At 39.5% G+C, this 20,445-nt stretch overlaps 1 protein-coding gene across 7 annotated transcripts in view; it reads right to left on the minus strand.

The window, feature by feature from the left end:
• Positions 1-13,022: 13,022 nt before the first annotated feature.
• LOC134211513 (protein wech) overlaps positions 13,023-20,445 on the minus strand; it is a 60,376-nt gene continuing 52,953 nt past the window's right edge. For all 7 annotated transcript variants that reach the window (XM_062688424.1, XM_062688422.1, XM_062688426.1 and 4 more), the window contains 2 exons: positions 16,434-16,586; positions 13,023-16,370 (listed from right to left, as the gene is read on the minus strand). In XM_062688424.1, coding sequence (XP_062544408.1) covers positions 16,200-16,370; positions 16,434-16,586 — 324 coding nt within the window. In that variant the 3' untranslated portion in view covers positions 13,023-16,199. The remainder of the gene's footprint in view (positions 16,371-16,433; positions 16,587-20,445) is intronic.

A 20,445-nucleotide genomic window follows, 5' to 3' on the forward strand; every position in this document is an offset into this window, starting at 1 on the left:
AATTTCGGAATTTGTAGAGAATACATATGTTATACGTTCCGGATCTAGATCGAAACTGAACGTGGCTGTTTGCTCCATTTTCCTCTACAAAATGCATTTTTCTATGACAGCAACGATTTAAAACCGAATGCGACTATTTATTTCTATGTTTCCTGATGGTAATTTAGTAGAGAAACGTATGGTGTGTATGCCTGCCTTAGATCATGACAACCCGTTGTTGAATAGTTCAGTCAAGACATAACAAGATATGTACCATTCGTAATAAACACTGAATTTGCATTTGCATTTCGAAACATAAAAGATAATAATGATAATTGTTTTTAAAATGCAGCTGTTGCAGAAAAATGCATTTTTATAGGAAAGTGCACTTCCAGTCACGATCCTGGGCTGGAATACATACCAATCGTATTCTCCACAAAATTAGTATAAGAAAAAATAGAATCAGTTATACGCAATCGGTTTTAAATCGTAACTTCCATAGAATAAATGCTACTTTTAGAGGAAGTGGGGCAAAATAGCCACTTCCAGTCACGATCTAGGGCCGGAATATACACCATACGTATTGTTTACCGAATAAGCATCAGAAAACATAGAAGTAGTGAGCCGCAATCGGTTTTTAAGTATAGCTGCCATAGAAAAAATACGTTTTCCAGGGGTACATGGCGCAAAACGGGCCCTTTCAGTTGCGATTTAGATTCGGTATGTATGGCATATGCATTCTCAACAAAATTAGCATCAGAAAACATAGGAGCAGTTAGCCGCGATCGGGTTTTAAGTATAGCTGCCATAAGAAAAATAAGTTTTTTAGGGGTAAATGGGGCAAAACAGCCACTTGCAGTCATGATTTGGGGTCGGAATGCATACCATACTTATTCTCTACTAAAATAGATTTGCAAACATAGAGGTAGTTAGCTGCAATCGTTTTTAAAGAGTAGCTGTCATAGAAAACAAGCATTTTTCAAAGGAAAATGGGGCAAAACAGCTCCTTCCAGTCACGACCCGGGGCCGGAATATTTATTATACGTATTCTCTACAAAATTAACATTAGAAAACATAGGATTAGTTAGCCGCAATCGGTTTTTAAGTATAGCTCCCATATAAAAAATATGTTTTTAAGGGTAAATGGGGCAAAACAGCCACTTGCAGTCATGTTTTGTGGTCGAAATACATACCATATTTATTCTCTACTAAAATAGCATCAGTAAACTTAGGGGTAGTTAGCCGCAATCGGTTTTAAAGAGCAGCTGTCATAGAAAAAATGCATTTTTCAGAGGAAAATGGGGCAAAACAGCCCCTTCCAGTCACGACCCAGGGCCGGAATGTTTACCATATGTATTCTCTACAAAATTAGCATTAGTAAACATAGGAGTAGTTAGCCGCAATCGGCTTTTAAGTATGGCTCCCATAGAAAAAATATGTTTTTTAGGGGTAAATGGGGCAAAACGGCCAGTTCCCATAATTTCCGGTGAACGAAAATAGCACCAATCGATTTGTCGTGAATTTTCCCTTAAGGAAGGGTATTTCTCTACCGCAGCAAGTAGCCGCAATAAATAGGTACCTTTTTGGGTCGCTTTTTCCCCACTGTGCAGCGGCTGATTAACGAAATGCTGTATCGCGTCAGCTATACCTAAGGTGGCAGCCCCATCATCGCAATGTAGGTAACGCGACCCCGGTAAGGTAGCTTACTGAAACCTCTATAATACCACGAAAAATGGAGATAGAAGAAAAAGAGAAAGTTATTTTTGGCAACCGACCCGGCAACGAAATAAGGACAATGATTGGAAACTCGGTACATGGAATGTCAGGACCCTAAATGTACCTGGACGAGTGAGCCTTCTGGCTCACGAACTGCAGAAGGTTGGAGTGAACGTGGCCGCTATTCAAGAAGTCCGATGGCCCAGATCCGGAGAACGTGAATTCCGAGCCGTGGACCCCACGACCAACACTACATTCAAGTATAACATCTATCACAGCGGCGGCGGAAAAGCAGAGCATGGAGTTGGTTTCGTAGTGATGGGCAAGCAGATGAAGCGAGTGATGCGGTGGAAACCCATTAGCGAACGAATCTGTGTGTTGAGGATACGCCAATTCTTCAATAACCGCCTAATCAACGTTTATGCACCGACAAACGATAAATCCGACGACGCGAAAGACACGTTTTATGAATGTCTTGATAAAGCATATGGAGAGTGCCCAAAGCATGACGTGAAAATTGTTATCAGAGACGCTAACGCTCAGGTCGGTAGAGAGGACTTTTTCCGTCCCATAATTGGTAGGGAGAGCCTTCACTCCACTACCAATGACAACGGCCTACGGCTAGCAAATTTCGCTGCTGCCAGAGGGATGACCATCAGTAGCACCTACTTTGCACGAAAAAACATCCGAAAGCACACCAGAAGACATCCAAATGGTGACACTTGCAACCAGATAGACCATGTTCTGGTCTCGCACGGGACGGGTGCCTGTGTGAGCGAGAACGAGCGAGTACGTTTAGTACTGCCATCCCCCAGAAGTAGTACTGAGAGGTAGTTCCTGGGGGAAACGATGGTGGAGCCCAAGGGAGTTTAGTCGGTATTACCGGTATGGTCGAGTCCGACACTCCAGTACACTTCCGTGTGGTAGTTTGGCAACTACAATGCACGTGTACTGGGTTAGTGTGTAAATGCATTCTCCCTTGTAAAAAAAAAAAAAAAGATTATGTTCTGGTAGATGGGCGCCATTTCTCGGATGTTATCGATGTGTGGACATTCAAAGGTCCGACATTGACTCTGAACACTACCTCGTTGCCAGTAAAATTAGATAACGATCAAATTCGAGTTGCCAGAACTGTATCGAACGAAAGATCACAGCGAACGATGCGTTACAATATCCAGCGATTGTCGGCGGAAGGAGTATCGGCTGAGTACCGCCAGAAGCTCGATGAACGGATAAGTGCAATCAACGTTAGCGACAACATCAACGATTTATGGGAGTCGATCCATGGAGCGGTGAGCACAACAGCACGCGAAGTGGTAGGCACTGCACAGGACGGGTTGGTTCGATGTGGAGTGTCAGAGAGTGACAGATGAGAAGAACGTTGCCAGAAGCCGGATGTTGGTGTCGGGTACCCGATCGAATAGAGATCGGTACAAGGAAGCAAGAGCAGCCGAAAAACGAACCCACCGGCGCAGGAAAAATGGAGCAGAACGATATGCGGAGGTTCTATAAGTCTGTCAATGGCGTGCGGAGAAAGACAGCGCCATCTCTTGTTGAATAGTGGAAGTGGCAGTGCATCGGTGAGCAGAATAAATATTAGTGACGATGGACAAGCTGTGGAGTCACCTACACTTGATGAGTTTAAAAAAGCTGTTAGAGAGCTGAAAAACAATAAGGCTGCGGGAACGACCAGCTCCCAGCTGAACTTCTCAAACATGGCAGTGAGCATCTTTATGAAGTTCTGCATCATATTATGTCGAGAATATGGGAAGACGAGGAAATGCCTGCTAGCTGGTTGGACGGCCTCATTTGCCCTTTCTTTAAGAAATGGCACAGGCTGGAGTGCGCTAATTACCGAGGAATAACCCTCCTTAATTCGGCGAACAAAATTATGTACCATATACTGTTCAACAGATTGAGACCGCTTTAAGAGTCCTTCGTCGGCGAATACCAAGCAGGTTTTCGTGAGGGCCGATCAACGACGGATCAAATGTTTACCCTGAGTCAAATGCTTGATAAATTCCGGGAGTACAACTTGCAGACACATCATCTGTTTATTGATTTCAAAGCGGCGTACGATTCAGTGAAACGGAATGAATTATGGCAAATTATGCTTGAACATTGTTTTCCGGCGAAACTGATACGGCTGATTCGTATAACGTTGGACGGATCGAAATCAAGTGTAAGGGTTGCGGATGAAATATCATTTGTTACCTTAGATGGATTAAATCAGGGTGAGCACTCTCGAATCTACTGTTCAATATAGTGCTCGAGGGAACAATTAGGAGAGCTGGTGTGCAAAGAAGCGTACCATTATCACAATATCGCATATGCTCCTGGGATTTACGGACGATATAGATATTATCGGGATTGATCGCCGTGCCGTGGAAGAGGCTTTTGTGCCTTTTAAGTGGGAGACAGCGAGGATTGGTACATGGTCGCTGGCAATCAACGTGGGTTCATTAGTGGTGGTGGTAGCGAAATGGTGCTGGATGGTGACAAATTTGAAGTGGTAGAAGAATTTGTGTATCTTGGAACATTAGTGACGTGCGATAATGATGTTACACGCGAGGTGAAAAGGCGTATTGCAGCTGCAAATAGGGCTTATTACGGACTTCGTAACCAGCTTAAGTCCCGTAGTCTGCAAACGAAAACAAAACTCGCGCTGTATACTACTCTGATTCTTCCGGTGGCTTTATACGGCCATGAGACATGGACGTTAAAGGAGGCTGATCGGAGAGCTCTCGGAGTGTTTGAGCGTAAGGTGCTGCGGACAATACTCGGCGGTAAACAGGAGAACGGTATCTGGCGGCGTCGCATGAATCACGAATTGTACCAGGTGCATAAAGGGATGGATATTATTAAGCTTATACAACACGGAAGAACGACAAGCGAAGATAATATTTAGTAGAGAACCCGGAAGAGGCCGCAGGCTTCGTGGAAGGCCGCGTACACGATGGCTTTTTGCAGTTGAAGAGGACCTGAGGGCGCTCAATGTTCAGGGCGACTGGAAGCGATTGGCCCAGGATCGAGTCCAGTGGAGAAGGATTCTCCATTCGGCGTAGGTTCATCGAAGAGCTGTAGCCCATCAAGTATTAAGTAAGTATAAAGGGCTGAATATTATTAAGCTTATACAACACGGCAGACTACGGTGGGCTGGTAACGTTCTTCTTATGTCGAAGATAATATTTAGTAGAGAACCCGGAAAAGGCCGCAGGATCCGTGGAAGGCCACTTACACGATGGCGTTTTGCAGTTGAAGAGGACCTGAGGGTGCTCTATGTTCAGGGTGACCGGAAGCGATTGGCCCAGGATCGTGTCCAGTGGAGAAGAATACACAGGATTTTGTTTTTACACGATATTTTTTCGCTCGTATTTTTGATCGTGTGACTTCAATTTGCCACCAAACTCTTCGCAACATGTTTCAAAAAATCCAGAATAAATCAAAGAAAAATCACATGGTAATTAAAACACGTTAAACATTTAGGATGAGTGGAAAATTGAGAAAATGTAAATCGCGTAAAAACAAAATCCAGTGTACTCTATTCGGCGTAGGTTCATCGAAGAGCTGTAGCCCATCAAGTAAATCACACTCGTTTAAAGCTACATATGTTCTTTGATTTCAATAATCAACATTCATACAGAAAAAATAAACCAACATTATTTTCCGTGCATCAAGTGATTTGACTTTGCGGAACAACTTTCCGACGGTTGACCGTCGGACCCTCGTTCGAATTTTTCTATCTTCTCGCAATATATAGGGGTTGACTGAATTTGTTCATTTGAGATTGAAATCTTTTGGCGATTGCAGTTTTAATAAGAATCAAATACGTTATTTTTGCTTTGACATTTCGGTTAGTTGGATGCAGGAGCAAAAACGCTATATATTAAGACTGCTATCGGCAAATGAATTCAATCGTTTCTGGAGAAGTTCCCGTAAGAATTATCGGGAATATTTCCTTAAATAATTTCTTGATAAATTTCCGGGTGAATTTCCAGAAGAAATCCTGAAGGAACTTCTAGATAATTCCGAAACTATTTCGACAAGAATTCTTGGAGGAATTTTGGCGAAAATACCTGGAAGAATTTTGGGTAGAACTTTCGGGAGCTGGGAGGGATGTGCGAAGAGAGGAATTCCATGTGAATATTCAGAATTTCAGGAGAGTTCTCGTAACTAATGAAAAGCTCTTGTACCTGTAAAAAATATCTAGTCAAATTTTCAAGCAAATTTCTGGTGTAGCTCCTAGTGGAATTCCTGACGGAACTTCTGAAAGATTTCCTAGAAGAATTTTTGGAGCAATTATAATAAAAATTTTCGGAAGAATATCGGGATGAGCTTTCAGATTGTCACTGTGGACACACTGTGGACGTGTACTATACACATGTGGAAGTATTGGCTTGAGAAAATGGATTGTGAGTGATTTGACTATGCGTCCAATTTGGGAATCTTTAGCTCGTTCAGTAGCCGCTAGGTTGCGAAGGCCGACGGAGGTCCTTCGTAGCTTAGTTGGTTAAAGCACCAGTCTAGCGTACTGTAGGGTTATGGGTTCGAGTCCCATCGAAGGGAAAGTGGTTACCTCCAATACATTTTCCAAATCAATATCTTCCACATAACGTACATATTCACATATCATATGAGACAGGAAGTTCAAAGTAGCTACGTTGGGTCGGCTTTTTTATCGTCAACGCGTGCGAACGACTGCTTCATTCTAAACCAAGAAGAGGAAAGTTTGGTGGCTCAGCGTATTGTATACGACGTCGTGGCGAATGTTGGAAGCGTGAAGGATTTTGTCATCACGAAGAAATTAGTTCAATACGCAAAGGCCGCGCACCAAAGGTATCAAGAAGCATTGGATAACAAAAAGAAGGAAGAAGACGTTTCAGCAAAGGAAAAACAGCGTAAACTGGAGGCAACTCGGATGATGAAAAATTTTGAATTGAAAAAGGTGGTGGTGGTGGCTGAACCGCAAAAGAAGTTGGCATCTATAGATAAACAGATGAAAGATCTTACAAGTAAGCTGAGCTGACTAATGTTCTCCATTTTTGATTTGTAGTAAATCAAAACAAGTTTGTTAATTTTTTTTTATTTTGGTTTGTGTCACAATTATTTCCGTCTCCTTGATATTTTTTGAGCATATCTCTTGTTACCCAAAATTGATGATGCACCTGGATTTGGGAACCGGGAAATCAAAAACGGTTCTCAGTCTGGGTCATAACGTTCATATTTTAACAGTAAAACATGAAATGAAGGATTTCGGATTTGTGTTCCTCAAAAACGATGAAAGTTCAAAATCACACTGTTGAGTTTATCGAAGCCGGGTATAGCACAATCGCTGTCTCACTGCATATTTATACACACCTTTCATCAAACAGGTAATCATCTCTGAATCAGACGTAACAGATCTCGGTGCCGAACAGTGGGATTGCAAAGTATAGGAAGGGAACATTGCAGTAATTAACCCTGTGAACTGGTTGCAATGGCATACTTGCGTGAAGATGTGACAAAATGATAATTGCTACATACCATAGTTTCCATCGTATTGTTACTTACATCACACGCCACTACATGAAGAAATGCAGAAAAATCTCAAAGCCCATGTCTTCTTCTTATTGGCATTACATCCCCACACTGGGACAGAGCCGCCTTGCAGCTTAGTCTTCATTAAGCACTTCCACAGTTGCTAACTGCGAGATTTTTAAGCCAGGTTACCATTTTTGCATTCGTATATCATGAGGCTAACACGATGATACTTTTATGCCCAGGGAAGTCGAGATAATTTCCAATCCGAAAATTGTCTAGACCGGCACCGGGAATCGAACCCAGCCACCCTCAGCATGGTCTTGCTTTGTAGCAGCGCGTCTTACCTCACGACTAAGGAGGGCCCCAAAGCCCATGTATTAAATCGCTATATCTAACAAAATCAAACTGAAGAATCAAATTTTCAAAAACTTTAATCCTGAAAAGCGCGAAAATTTGTTTCTGGACAATTTCATTTAAATGCGAAGGTCAGTGAGTTTAATAAACTATTCAGTATTTCGTGAAACTCAAAAAATAAGAGAACACTGTACAATAAAGACAAAAGATGTGGTGTGACCCAATTGACACAATAGTAATATGGCTTAGGAGGGTTAAGTGAACGCAATCAATTCTAAAATTCATTGCTTCATTGTAATCTTTCCTGTCATATTCATGGAATCAATGAACACAACATACTAACACTCCTTGGATGCAAATCAAGGAGAGTGAGAATCCAATTATCACTGCCCGTGTATCATTTTTAATTAGAGTTTACCTATCAAGTGTAATCCCAATCGATATTGAAGCCTGCATTATTCACGGAACACATTGCATCGTAGCTAGTGGCAAGGTCTGGAATGATTTTTTCATAATGCAAACACCTGACATTGCACTGCAATTAAATATTCAACGCAACAAGATATTCGCAGTATCCTTGGTATGTTATTTAAACTTCAAAGTTCTTGATTCTCAGCAAAAACTCAACCGTCTCAGCTGCGTTTATTCACATGCTTGTTCCTACATAGTGCTATCACGCAAACGATTGCAGATTGTTGATCAGGGATTGCTAGTTAAATGGATTTGGATATCCTCTACAGATTTATTGATGGTAAGATAAAATTATGGAATTTAAAATATTATTATTTAATATTAATCTTCTAGGCGATAGCGTCATAACAGTGTTCATGTTTTGTATGAACTTCTACTGTTTGACTAGAGCTACATTGAGCATCCAATAAACTAATTTCTGGTTTACCTTTAGCTGTTTTGCTACTCAGATTTTGAACCAATTCACTGAGATAGAGCATTTTTGATTCGGCACTAACTGCGGGCATAAATGTAAATTCAAATTCAAGGTTAATCCATCACTCAATGATTATGCATTGCTTTAGGCTGGACATACATGCTATTTGGACAAAGTTGTGTCATCATTAAAATAAACACAAATTTTGAAACTGGGTAATATTTCTGATATCTTGAGTGTATTTTAATTTATTTTTATTCAAATATTTAATATTTAGGTATTTATGGTTTACATATAATTTTGCCTGTGATATAATTATCTGTGTACCAATAGTATTTACAGTAGGGCAGTTCACATTTCAATATGGTTCGAAAATCCCAACTCCCACATGTGTATCAGCTTCTTGTCAATGATTTAGGAGTCCTGGCAAAATTTTGGGCAACTTGGAGGTGGTTTAGAGGTGGCGCAAAGGCAATTCGTGTTTGTATTGAAATTTATGTGGAAAAAAATTAAAATTTGTTCAAATTCTTCTACAAACGACAAATAGTCATGAATTCAAATGTTCAACCACAACCTCCGTTTTTTGGAATCTCTATAAACGAAACCTGCGAAAAACTCATTTATTTTAAGTTCATTTGCCGTTGCTAAGTTGTGACCAATTATACCATTCTGGCTATTTATTTCTGCCAATAAAACCGTTAAATTAACCCAAAACTAATGAGCTAATCGCTGCTCAGAAGGACCAATCTTCAAAAAAACGGTCAAAAACCACTTTTTCAAATTGATCCAAATTAATAACTTGAGTCCCGGGTTGTTAGTAGAATACTTGACGATGATGTAAACACAGTTTTGAGTAATTTTAATTGGATGGATCTTACCTTTACAGTCAATACAAGTAGAGCATAATGTCGATTTTAAATTCTGGTAAATCTTGTACATTTATCTTACTGCTTCAATATGTTGGCCACAACGTATACATCGCCCAATTATTATTTGGCACTATTACAAAGTGTAGTCCTAAAACTAATAAAGCCACGCTTATACGTTCGTAAATTATTTTTGATCGCGCAGAAAGTACTCGGTCTTTATTATGTATAGAATTATTCTTGTATTAGTCTTGCTGTATTAATTGTAAAATTCAAAAAGGTACCCATCGGTACCCATCAATGAAATGCACACTGTAGCTTCATTTTTTTTGTCAGGAATCCAATCCTGCAGAATTTAGGTTCCGCCACCCTCCGCCCAATTAGATATTTTGGTTTAACTGACGGTGGTCCTTTCGGTCTTGCCAATCAGTTTTGATAAGTACAGCAACGCACAAAATGTTTTCACTTTTCCTTCTACTTTTCATTTGCCCCAATGCAATGGTGCGACATCAGCCGGAAATCGTCTAGGGGTCGTACGTAAGCATTTTTTCCGGGGTTTTCGTCTTCCTCTACCCATATGTAAGATTTCATTCATACAAATGATTGTTTATTTATATGGTGCGTAAGAAAACGACAACCCGCGCTCTAACTCTAAAATGCTTACGTAATATGTGTACGGCGCGGAAACCGGAAACGGAAAACCAAATCGACCACGTTCTAATCGATGGTAAATTCTTCTCCGACATCACGAACGTACGCACTTACCGCAGTGGCAGTGCGAATATTGAATCCGACCACTACCTCGTATGTCTGCGCTCAAAACTCTCGACGGTGTACAACACGCGACGGAGTCGTCCGCCGCGGCTCAACATTCGGCAGCTATAAGACGGTAGACTAGCTCAAGACTACGCGCAGCAGCTGGAAGTGGCACTCCCAAAGGAAGAGCAGCTAGGCGACGCGTCTCTTGAAAATGGCTGGAGAAATATTCGATCCGCCATTGAAAGGACCGCAACCGCTGCACTAGGCATGGTGGCTCCGGATCAGAGAAACGACTGGTATGACGGCGAATGTGAGCAATTAGTTGAGGAGAAGTATGCAGCATGGGCGAGACTGCTGCAACACCACATGAGGGCGAACGAGTCACGATACAAACAGACGCGGAAGAGACAAAACTTGATTTTCAGGAGGAAGCAGGAAGATCGAGACCGTGAAGAGACGGAGGACCTGTACAGGGCTAATAATGCACGAACGTTCTATGAGGAGTTGCACAGTTCACGTAAGGGCGACGTGCCAAAGTCCGATATGTGTAAGGACATAACCGGGAGCTTTCTTACAAACGAGCGTGAGGTGATCCAAAGATGGCGGCAGCACTACGAAGTGCACCTGAATGGCGATATGGCAGACAACGGTGGCGGTATGGTAATGAACCTAGGAGCATGTGCGCAGGACATGCGACTTCCGGCTCCGAATATCCAGGAAATCCAGGAGTAGATCGGCCGGCTGAAAAACAACAAAGCCCCTGGAGTTGACCAACTACCAGGAGAGCAATTTAAACACGGTGGTGAGGCACTGTCTAGAGCGCTGCACTGGGTGATTGAGAGGATGAGGTTCTGCCGCATGAGTGGATGAAAGGTGTCGTGTGTCCCATCTACAAAAAGGGCGATAAGCTGGATTGAAGCAACTACCGCGCAATCACATTGCTGAACGCAGCCTACAAGGTACTCTCCCAAATTTTATGCCGCCGACTAACACCAATTGCAAGGGAGTTCGTGAGGCAGTACCAGGCGGGATTTATAGGTGAACGCTCTAGCACAGACCAGCTGTTCGCCATACGTCAGGTATTGCAGAAATGCCGCGAATACAACGTGCCCACACATCATCTATTCATCGACTTCAAAGCCGCATATGATACAATCGATCGGGACCAGCTATGGCAGCTAATGCACGAAAACGGATTTCCGGATAAACTGATACGGTTGATCAAGGCTACGATTGATCGGGTGATGTGCGTAGTTCGAGTTTCAGGGGCATTCTCGAGTCCCTGCGAAACGCGCAGAGGGTTAAGGCAAGGTGATGGTCTTTCGTGTCTGCTATTCAACATTGCTTTGGAAGGAGTAATACGAAGGGCAGGGATTGACACGAGTGGTACGATTTTCACGAAGTCCGTCCAGTTATTTGGTTTCGCCGACGACATTGATATCATAGCACGTAACTTTGAGAGGATGGAGGAAGCCTACATCAGACTGAAACGCGAAGCTAAACGGATTGGACTAGTCATCAACACGTCGAAGACGAAGTACATGATAGGAAGAGGCTCAAGAGAGGTCAATGTAAGCCACCCACCACGAGTTTCTATCGGTGGTGACGAAATCGAGTTGGGAATAAAATATGCAATATACAATAAAGTTGAGACACTCAACACCCACACCTGAAGAAGAATGGGTCAAGATTAGAAGCTGACAACGCATTAGCAAATACGGTTCCACCAGTCAAAGCTGTTAGAAGCTGGTAAAGAACCGGAACATTTTGCTAGGGAATGAAACGTTGGATTTATAAGAAAGTGTAAGTTATCATTTGTGTCATACTCTATATAATCATTATATAAAATTAACTCAAAAAAGTTTCACATTTTGCGATACAATATCGCCAAATTTTGCACTTTCGCCGGAAGAGGACTCAGTAAGTACAACGAACAAGCAAGTGAAATCGTGCATTTTGATTTCCAGATACGAACGCCAGCTTCTTCGTGCTATGGTAATGTACAATAGCGAACATCGTTAATTATTTATTTTTCCTGGATATTTTTACTTTTTGGCTACCACTTGAACCTAACTTATTCTAGTACAATATATAGTATTCTAGTATTTTATTTTGTATTAATGGTGTTAATTTTATAAATATTCATACCAAACTTATGAGAGGAAAACATGTGAACAATGAACACATAGTCCTTCATTGTACATATTACAGACACACCAAAAAATGTTCTAGACCCCCCGATTTTAACATTTTAATTTTATCATGAGATAAAAGGGGAAAGTGTAACCCTTCATTTGTTTGGTGTTTTACCGACACTGATTTTTTTGAAAATAATGTTGTTCTACCAGATAAACCGTGCGCCAAATCGTTTTGGTTTGGGTGTAGGATCACTCAATAATCCATAGTGTTTGTACCAATCGGCTCAAATGACGAATTGATCTGTGTATGTGTGTCCAAAAATTAACACACTGTTTTAAACATAGCAACAAGTTACATTTGACGGAGAATGTGGTCTGTTTTTTTGCAATTAAAAATTAACCCGACCGGACATTGAGAAAACATTGCTTTTTTTTCAAGGACCCCATCGGAAAAGAATAGCGGAACTTCAATTCGTTAGTTAATTTCCCATACAGATATTAATAAAAAAGAAATATTTTTATTCCCTCTTGCAATACATTTAGGGAACGAACGTCATTTTTTATTCAATATATTATAATTAGGTTGTTTGGTGTAAGCTATGTTCATGTGCTTCAGTCGCTCTCGCTTTTGCTGATTTTGGGATATTAACTAAGAACTCCCGATGACAGTTTTAATCGTGGTTGAAGATCACTGTGGATTAACGTATTGCAAACGAAATACCTTGTAATAGAAAACAGCTTTTTTTTGTATATTTATGGAAATGAAAATAATCCGAGTTTCTTTCAAAACAAAAATAACAACGCTGCCGGTTATAGACTATTTATTATAATAAAGAATAATATTTGCGGGTGTTGTATATAAGTGCGTTTCTGAGTGTTTCGCCAAAAAATTGCTATTTAATTGGTTGTTGTATATTTTTTAAATAGAATTTCATAGAATTCATTCCTTCTCCTATGGTAACTATTTGCAATTATTCAGAATAATTTTGCGTTCAATATTTGTTCTATGTATATTTTGCGTTAGCTTTTTCTTTTTGTAAAGTCAGCGATATTAAAGAGAATGTTGTACTTTCGTGTCATATTTATTACTTATCATTATTAGCATCATACAATTTATAGTGTGTGTATGTGTGTATATTTGATCTAAAATCTACTCAGTGTTTACGTTCACCATCGTCTCTCATTTCGAACACATTTTGGCGATTCTAAATTGAAGCCGATCTTACAATCTAGAAAAAAATTATAAATGAAATTTGAAAAAATAAAAAAATAAAATCCTCTACTATATGTATACTAGCAGTAGCACAATTATACTCATGAGAAATATATTTCAATTACTTTTATCCCAGCAGGAACTTGCATTTAGGTCAAACCAAATTTTTTGCTTTTATTCTGAGTATAGTAACAGATATTGGGGTTGGAATATGATGTCTTTTTGCTATGCTTTCTTTGGGTGGTGTGTTTGTTACGGTGAGGATTCGGAATTTACTACTTTTGAAGAACTATTTTTTTCTCTGTTGATAGGAATATGTGTGTATCGAGTATTAACTTTTGGTTTTCGTGTATATCGTGATCCTATGCTTCGCAGTAATTAATTTTAGTATTGCTCCTCAAGTTTGGCTCTTGTTGAGGCTTTATTTTTATCAATCAAGTCTCACTCAGCAAAATCAAATTTCTATTTAATATTCGGACAAACGTAGTAAATTTCGTGCTAGAAGGATAATTTGCCATTATCTTTGTATTATCCGTTTTCATCCTCAGTCGAACTTCTCAGTCTTACTGGTTTCGATCAGTCAGCTTAAAACTAATGTTTCGTGTTGTTTTTTTTTTTCATTTCGTTTTGGTTAACTTTTGTATTTTCGCCTCAAATGCTGTCATCCGAACAGGGCCAGAATATTTGCTTCTATAGCGTTACTACATATTTAATTGCATTTCAGTTGCATTTCGAGTTATTTTTTATGTCCAAATCCATTAATTATTTTAAAAGCAATTTCTTACCTAAACGATACAAAAACCATTCTTAGCACACACTATTATTAAGAGTTTTATTCTTTTAGCTTAGTAACCGAACTGGCTTGGAGTTTTTCATTAACTTATACATACTCATTTGGAATTTGAATAAAGTACATCAAAGCACGGGAACACATACGATTAAGCTTTTCAAAGAGTAGTTATTCGGCGATAGACATATCAGTTATAAATTAGCATAAAGATTTTATATTATTTCAAAAATAATAATCAGGAAAGTGCAAATCGCAGTTCATCTGGGCTTCCCAGAGATTATGTCATTTGATTTAATTTGATTAAATAGGATCATACATTTCTTAAACGCAACGTTAATTTTAGATAAGTTATTCTCTCATCTGATTTTTATCTGCTTTACGATTACTGTTTAGCGTCTATGCTGCATAGTAAATCTGATCATGGTTTTATTTGATACATTATCAACTCAGGTTTTTAATTGTTTTCTTTGTCTTTGAGATTATTTATGGCAACATTTGCATGTTTGATTTATTTCCGTTTTTATAGCGAATTGGATTCCTCTATTTTTTTTCACTTAGCCCTGAAATCGATTGATAATCGAATCACTCTTCTTCCTTTAAAAGAAATGCGGTTTGCCTTTTAATCCATTCTACTGGCACTAGCTCTATTGCCAACTTCGCTTTTCGTTACACGAGTGATTTGGGTTTAATCTGCTTGCTCACTTTGTTTCGCTTACAAAATCACAAGTCCTGTGGCCTTTTCAAAAACGCCGCTACTCACTCCTTGGAAGGAGCTTTTGTTTGGTTTTATTATCTTCTCAGTTTTTACTGGTATATGTAGTTAACGTAATGTTCTTTGTTCTTTTCAAGTAGTACTGGTGATGCTTTACGAAGATAAGAAGACTGTTACAATATTTTTTACTTTTTAGTTAAAGTTGAAGTTCATCTTTAAGTAGATGATTCAGACTAATAGTCTCTGAAAGTCACAGATTAAGCTTAGTCATTTTGAATGCTCTGGAAAGATAATTCCTCTGGTTTTCTTTTTAACTTTGACTGGGACATGTTCGTACATGCTTGCTTTTACTAAGTAAAACACTTTTACTCTTAATACTAAACTAAATCACTAAACCGCTTGGCATAATACTCAAAATAATGACATTCAGCTCACTAGCTGCCACAAAAAAAACTATATTTAGTGAACAGTATGCTGTTCATAATCTACAATAAAATCTATCAAATTTTTTAAAATTAGTATTAAATGCCTGCATTATGCAAACTCATCATTTTCTGGGAAAAAGTTTACTACGGTTAAAATAACACTATCTACTATTTACCGATCATGTCGCCAAAACTTGCACACTCGTTGGGTTACTTCTTCTAAAAGAAAAACATTTAGAACATAAACAATTGAACAAAATGAATCGAGTAAAACAAGAAAATAAGGCATCCTACATAATACAATTGCATTCGAATAAAATAGTGTCTGACATGAATTGGCTAGTTATCCTTTTCAGTCTTTTGTGCAAAGTCTTCGCGCTCAAGACTTTCTAGCACTCGGTGTATATTCTTCATCTTTGCATTTTTATTGCTTTTTCAGACTGCCAGTACGATTCTACACCAGATGGCTGCTTGTCCAACAAGTCTCGTCCTCCTCGTGTTCCTTTCATTAACGCGTTACACACTAACTTGTACTACGATTTACTCAACCATGTTCGTGTCCTTGTACTATTGAGATTTCCTACGTAAATTGCTTCTTTGTCTAGTGATAAAATGTATATAAAAAGTGAATGCATGCTCGATCGTATCTCTCCTACACATGTAAAACATCCAACGCAAATAAATTACGCTTTTCTGCAAGAGGTAGCAACGTTAATCTTCTGTGTAAAATTTGTCTAGTAGATGAAAAATAGATCACTATCAAAAACAACGTCGTCCAAAAATGAACATCAGAAAATTAAACAAAGAGTAAAAATGTGAAATAAACGAATATAACTTTTTCCTAATAGATTTGTATGAAAGTCTTTTGAGGACTGCACTGGTCCCGGGCATCCGGCGAGGTTTCCACCATTACCACCAGGCGTCCGTCAGGCAGTAAAGCAACATCACTGGGACGATCCTTCTCATCCATGCCCATTGTGAGCAGGTTATTGGACGACGGGCGTATTTCCACCTAAAAAAGAATAGAATTGTCTCTAAGTCACCTGAATTTATGGGACAACAGGTACGAACTTACCACCCAAAGAAACTCTAGTTGCGGTGAGAAGATGAGTACTCTTTGATTTTTCGAGTCAGCCACAATGACGCGACCATCATCGTCGCAACATATTCCGGATGGGCGGCTGAACTCGTGTACGGCTGTTCCTTCGTGGCCCTTGGCAGCAAGAACCTGTAGGTAATAAGATACGATCAACAATTTGTGATTTTTAAACAAAAGACGAATGCTTCATACGGTGGATGGAAACGGAAACCCATAAATAATTATATAAGGGAATATGGGGCAAGATGGCCACTCTAAGTAATGGAGCTTGTGGATCTGTAAATTCATTCCGAATTTGGTACGTATTACAACCTAATCCAACATTTCCAGGTTTCTCTGTCATATTAGCATAAATAAACATTAATAACTAGTAATTAAATATTGATTCCTCTCTGGAGTGTTACATGAGTCTAATGCATGTTCCTGTTCTGTCTGACTCATCTACCACTCAGTTTTTATTTCTGCAGCTCGGGAAAATCCGCACAGCCATGTATCCAGCAAAATTAAAACTAATATCCCGGCAAAAATGGCGTTTGTTAGCTGGGTTTCGGCAAATTATTTACTGATTTTCAGCAACTTTGACAGAAATCTCAGCAAAAATGTGCTGTCTGGGGCACGACTGTGCGAATCTTCGTAAAAGTTCATCAAATTGTTGAGATCTCGGTAAAAAAATATGTGTGTAGGCACACTGATCATCTACTTATTTATCTTGACAGAGTACCTCACCAACTGGAAGATTTTTATCAACCCAGCGAAGGCCCAGATCACCACCCAAGTAACCAAAAGTTCCTTTAACAGTACGTTTTTGCTTAATCAGCTCAATTAAGCTGATTAAGCAAAAAACGTACTTCAAAAGTAACTTTTGGTTACATGGGAATCTTCCCCCATTAAAAATCCCCTAATCATGTTTCGCCTGAGGACTGTAAAATTATTCTCAATGGCTCGACAGTGGAATGGATCAATGAGGCCGTCTACCTTGGCTTGATCTTCGACAGCAAGCTTATTTTCCGGAAACAGGTCGATAAAACGGTGACGAAGTGTAAGGTTTCGTTGAAACTGCTGTACTCTTTGATCAACTCGTCGACATTATCCCTCAAAAAAAGGTTTGTGATCGAATACGGGACGTCGGTTTAGGAGAGCTGCGCAAAAATTCGTCATCTGAAACTCCAAGGAGTGCAAATCAAATGTCTGAGGGTGATCCTCAACACTGTCCCTATAACACGAACATAAAACTTAAAAAAAATATTAATATATAGTTACATCCAGGTCAACCATCGATCCATTGCCACATCAGCTATAAACATCCGGTCACCAAGAAATCTGCATCACCAACAGTTCAATATTATAAAAGGTGCAATCGATCGAACACGCGTCCTCTTTTGTAATTCAGACGTCTAGGTGTTAAGGTCTAGTATTCAATATATCAATCCGTTTAATGAATAAATGTCGCGATGGTATTTTTTTAAAAGCCCGAACCGTTCCCCGTACATATTATTGGCGCAGCCGTCCGGTACAAAACAGTGTTTATTAGGATTCTTAAATCCTAGAGTAGGTCCGCAAGTAATTTTACTGTGCAATGAAGTGAAAGTATCTGGAGTTGAGGCCTCACCGCGCGACACAGACCACAGAGAACCTTCTTCTATTGTAACGATTAGCTCCTTGTACCCTTAGTATTAATTAGGTTAAGTTTGGTGTCAGGCCATTTGGCCGAATGCCGTTTGGCCAAACGGATCGTTTTGCCGAATAGTTCAAAAAAATTTCCCTCAGTTTACGAGGGGTCCTTCTTCACTTCCTTTTTCTATCTTCTTCTAACTTCTATCTTCCTTCTTCAATGTTCCTCCTTCTTTTTTCTTTCTTCTTTTTTGTATCCTCTATCTTCTTTCTTCTTTCTTCAACCTTCATTCTTCCTCCTTCCTTCTTCTTTCTTCTTTCTTCCTTCTTCCTTCTTCCTTCTTCCTTTTCCCTTCTTCCTTCTTCCTTCTTCCTTCTTCCTTCTTCCATCTTCCTTCTTGCTTATTCCTTCTTGCTTCTTCCTTCTTCATTCTTTATTTTTTCTTCTTCCTTATCCCTTCCTCATTCTTCATTCTTCCTCCTTCCTTCTTCCTTCTTATTTCTTCCTTCTTCCTTATTCCTTCTTCCTTCTTTCTTCTTCCTTCTTCCTTCTTCCTTCTTCCTTCTTCCTTCTTCCTTCTTCCTTCTTCCTTCTTCCTTCTTCCTTCTTCCTTCTTCCTTCTTCCTTCTTCCTTCTTCCTTCTTCCTTCTTCCTTCTTCCTTCTTCCTTCTTTCTTCCTTCTTCCTTTTTCCTTCTTCCTTCTTCCTTCTTCCTTCTTCCTTGTTCCTTCTTCCTTTTTTCTTCCTTGTCCCTTGTTCCTCCTTCCTTCTTCCTTTTTTCTTGTTCCTTCTTCCTTCTTCCCTCTTCTTTCTTACTTTTTCCTTTTTCATTCTTCCTTCTTCCTTCTTCCTTCTTCCTTCTTCCTTCTTCCTTCTTCCTTCTTCCTTCTTCCTTCTTCCTTCTTCCTTCTTCCTTCTTCCTTCTTCCTTCTTCCTTCTTCCTTCTTCCTTCTTCCTTTTCCTTCTTCCTTCTTCCTTTTTCCTTCTTCCTTCTTACTTTAACCTTCTACCTTCTTCCTTCTGCCTTTTTCTTTCTTCCTACTTCCTTCTTCCTTATCCCTTCTCTTTCTTCCTTCTTCTTTTTACCTTCTTCCTTCATCCACCTTCCTTCTTCCTTCTTCCCCCTTCCTTCTTCCTTCATCTTTCTTCCTTCTTCTTTCTTCCTTCATCCTTCTTCCTTCTTTCTTCTTCCTTCTTCCTTCTTCCTTCTTCCTTTTTTCTTCTCTTTCCTTTCTCCTTCTTCCTTCTCCCTTCTGCCTTCTTCTTTCTTCCTACTTCCTTCTTCCTTATCCCTTCTCTTTCTTCCTTCTTCCTTCTTCTTTTTACCTTCTTGCTTCACCAACCTTCCTTCCTCCTTCTTCCCTCTTCCTTCTTCCTTCTTTCTTCTTCCTTCTTCCTTCTTCCTTCTTCCTTCTTCTTTCTTCCTTCTTCCCTCTACCTTCTTCCTTCTTCCTTCTTCCCTCTTCCCTCTTCCTTCACCATTCTTTCTACTTCCTTCACCTTTGTCCCTTCCTCCTTCATCCTTCTTCCTTCTCGCTTCATTAGGAAATGTATTTAAACTATTCGGCCAAACGGAATTCGGCCAAATGGCGTTCGGCCAAATGGCATTCGGCCAATCGACATTTGGCCAAACGGCATTCGGCCATATGACCCTAAACCTTAAGTTTAGTATAAGTTGTCAACATTGTAATTCCTACATGGTTCAATTCAACCAGAGGAAAAATCCTACATGCCAGAGGCAATTTAAATGTATTAATAAAAACTAAAAATGTAACATAGCAAATAAAGATGATAGTGTTAAGAAAACACGGGACACCTAGTCTATGAGATGAATGCATGTATAAGATAATTAGCAAATAAAATTAGTTTAAAAAAATGCTTTACATGTAAAAAAAACATTTAGAATACCCTCGCCTCAAATCTTTATTTTTGTTTTTTGGGGATTTTTGCTTTTTGGCCCAGTTAAAAATCAATCCAGTTGTTAAAAGGGCCCAGTTAGCGAACTGTTCCTGTAGATGCAATAGAACTTTGTGGACATGGACATTTTTAAGTCCTACGTCGACTTCGTGGTAATACCTCAGACATTACCCATTAATTGCTCATTTTTTTGAAACTTTTTTTTTCAAATTTTCACGTTTTTTAACATAATAAAAAAAGAATGATGTGTTTATCGGCTTTATCGGTCAGTTCTATTAAAAATATGAGGGAGTAGATAATCGAAAGATAATCATCAGATTGAAAGCCGTTCGCTAGAGCTTGAACAAGTATGAAACTATAGAGGGTGAAAGGGAGAAAGGAATACCATCTATTGAACAGAATCGAAGCATGAATCTTCTTGCCTAACGTCCTGGTTGTGGACGGCTTGGTTAGTGGGATG

Source organism: Armigeres subalbatus, chromosome 2 (assembly GCF_024139115.2).
Source record: "Armigeres subalbatus isolate Guangzhou_Male chromosome 2, GZ_Asu_2, whole genome shotgun sequence".
NCBI classification, from domain to species: domain Eukaryota; kingdom Metazoa; phylum Arthropoda; class Insecta; order Diptera; family Culicidae; genus Armigeres; species Armigeres subalbatus.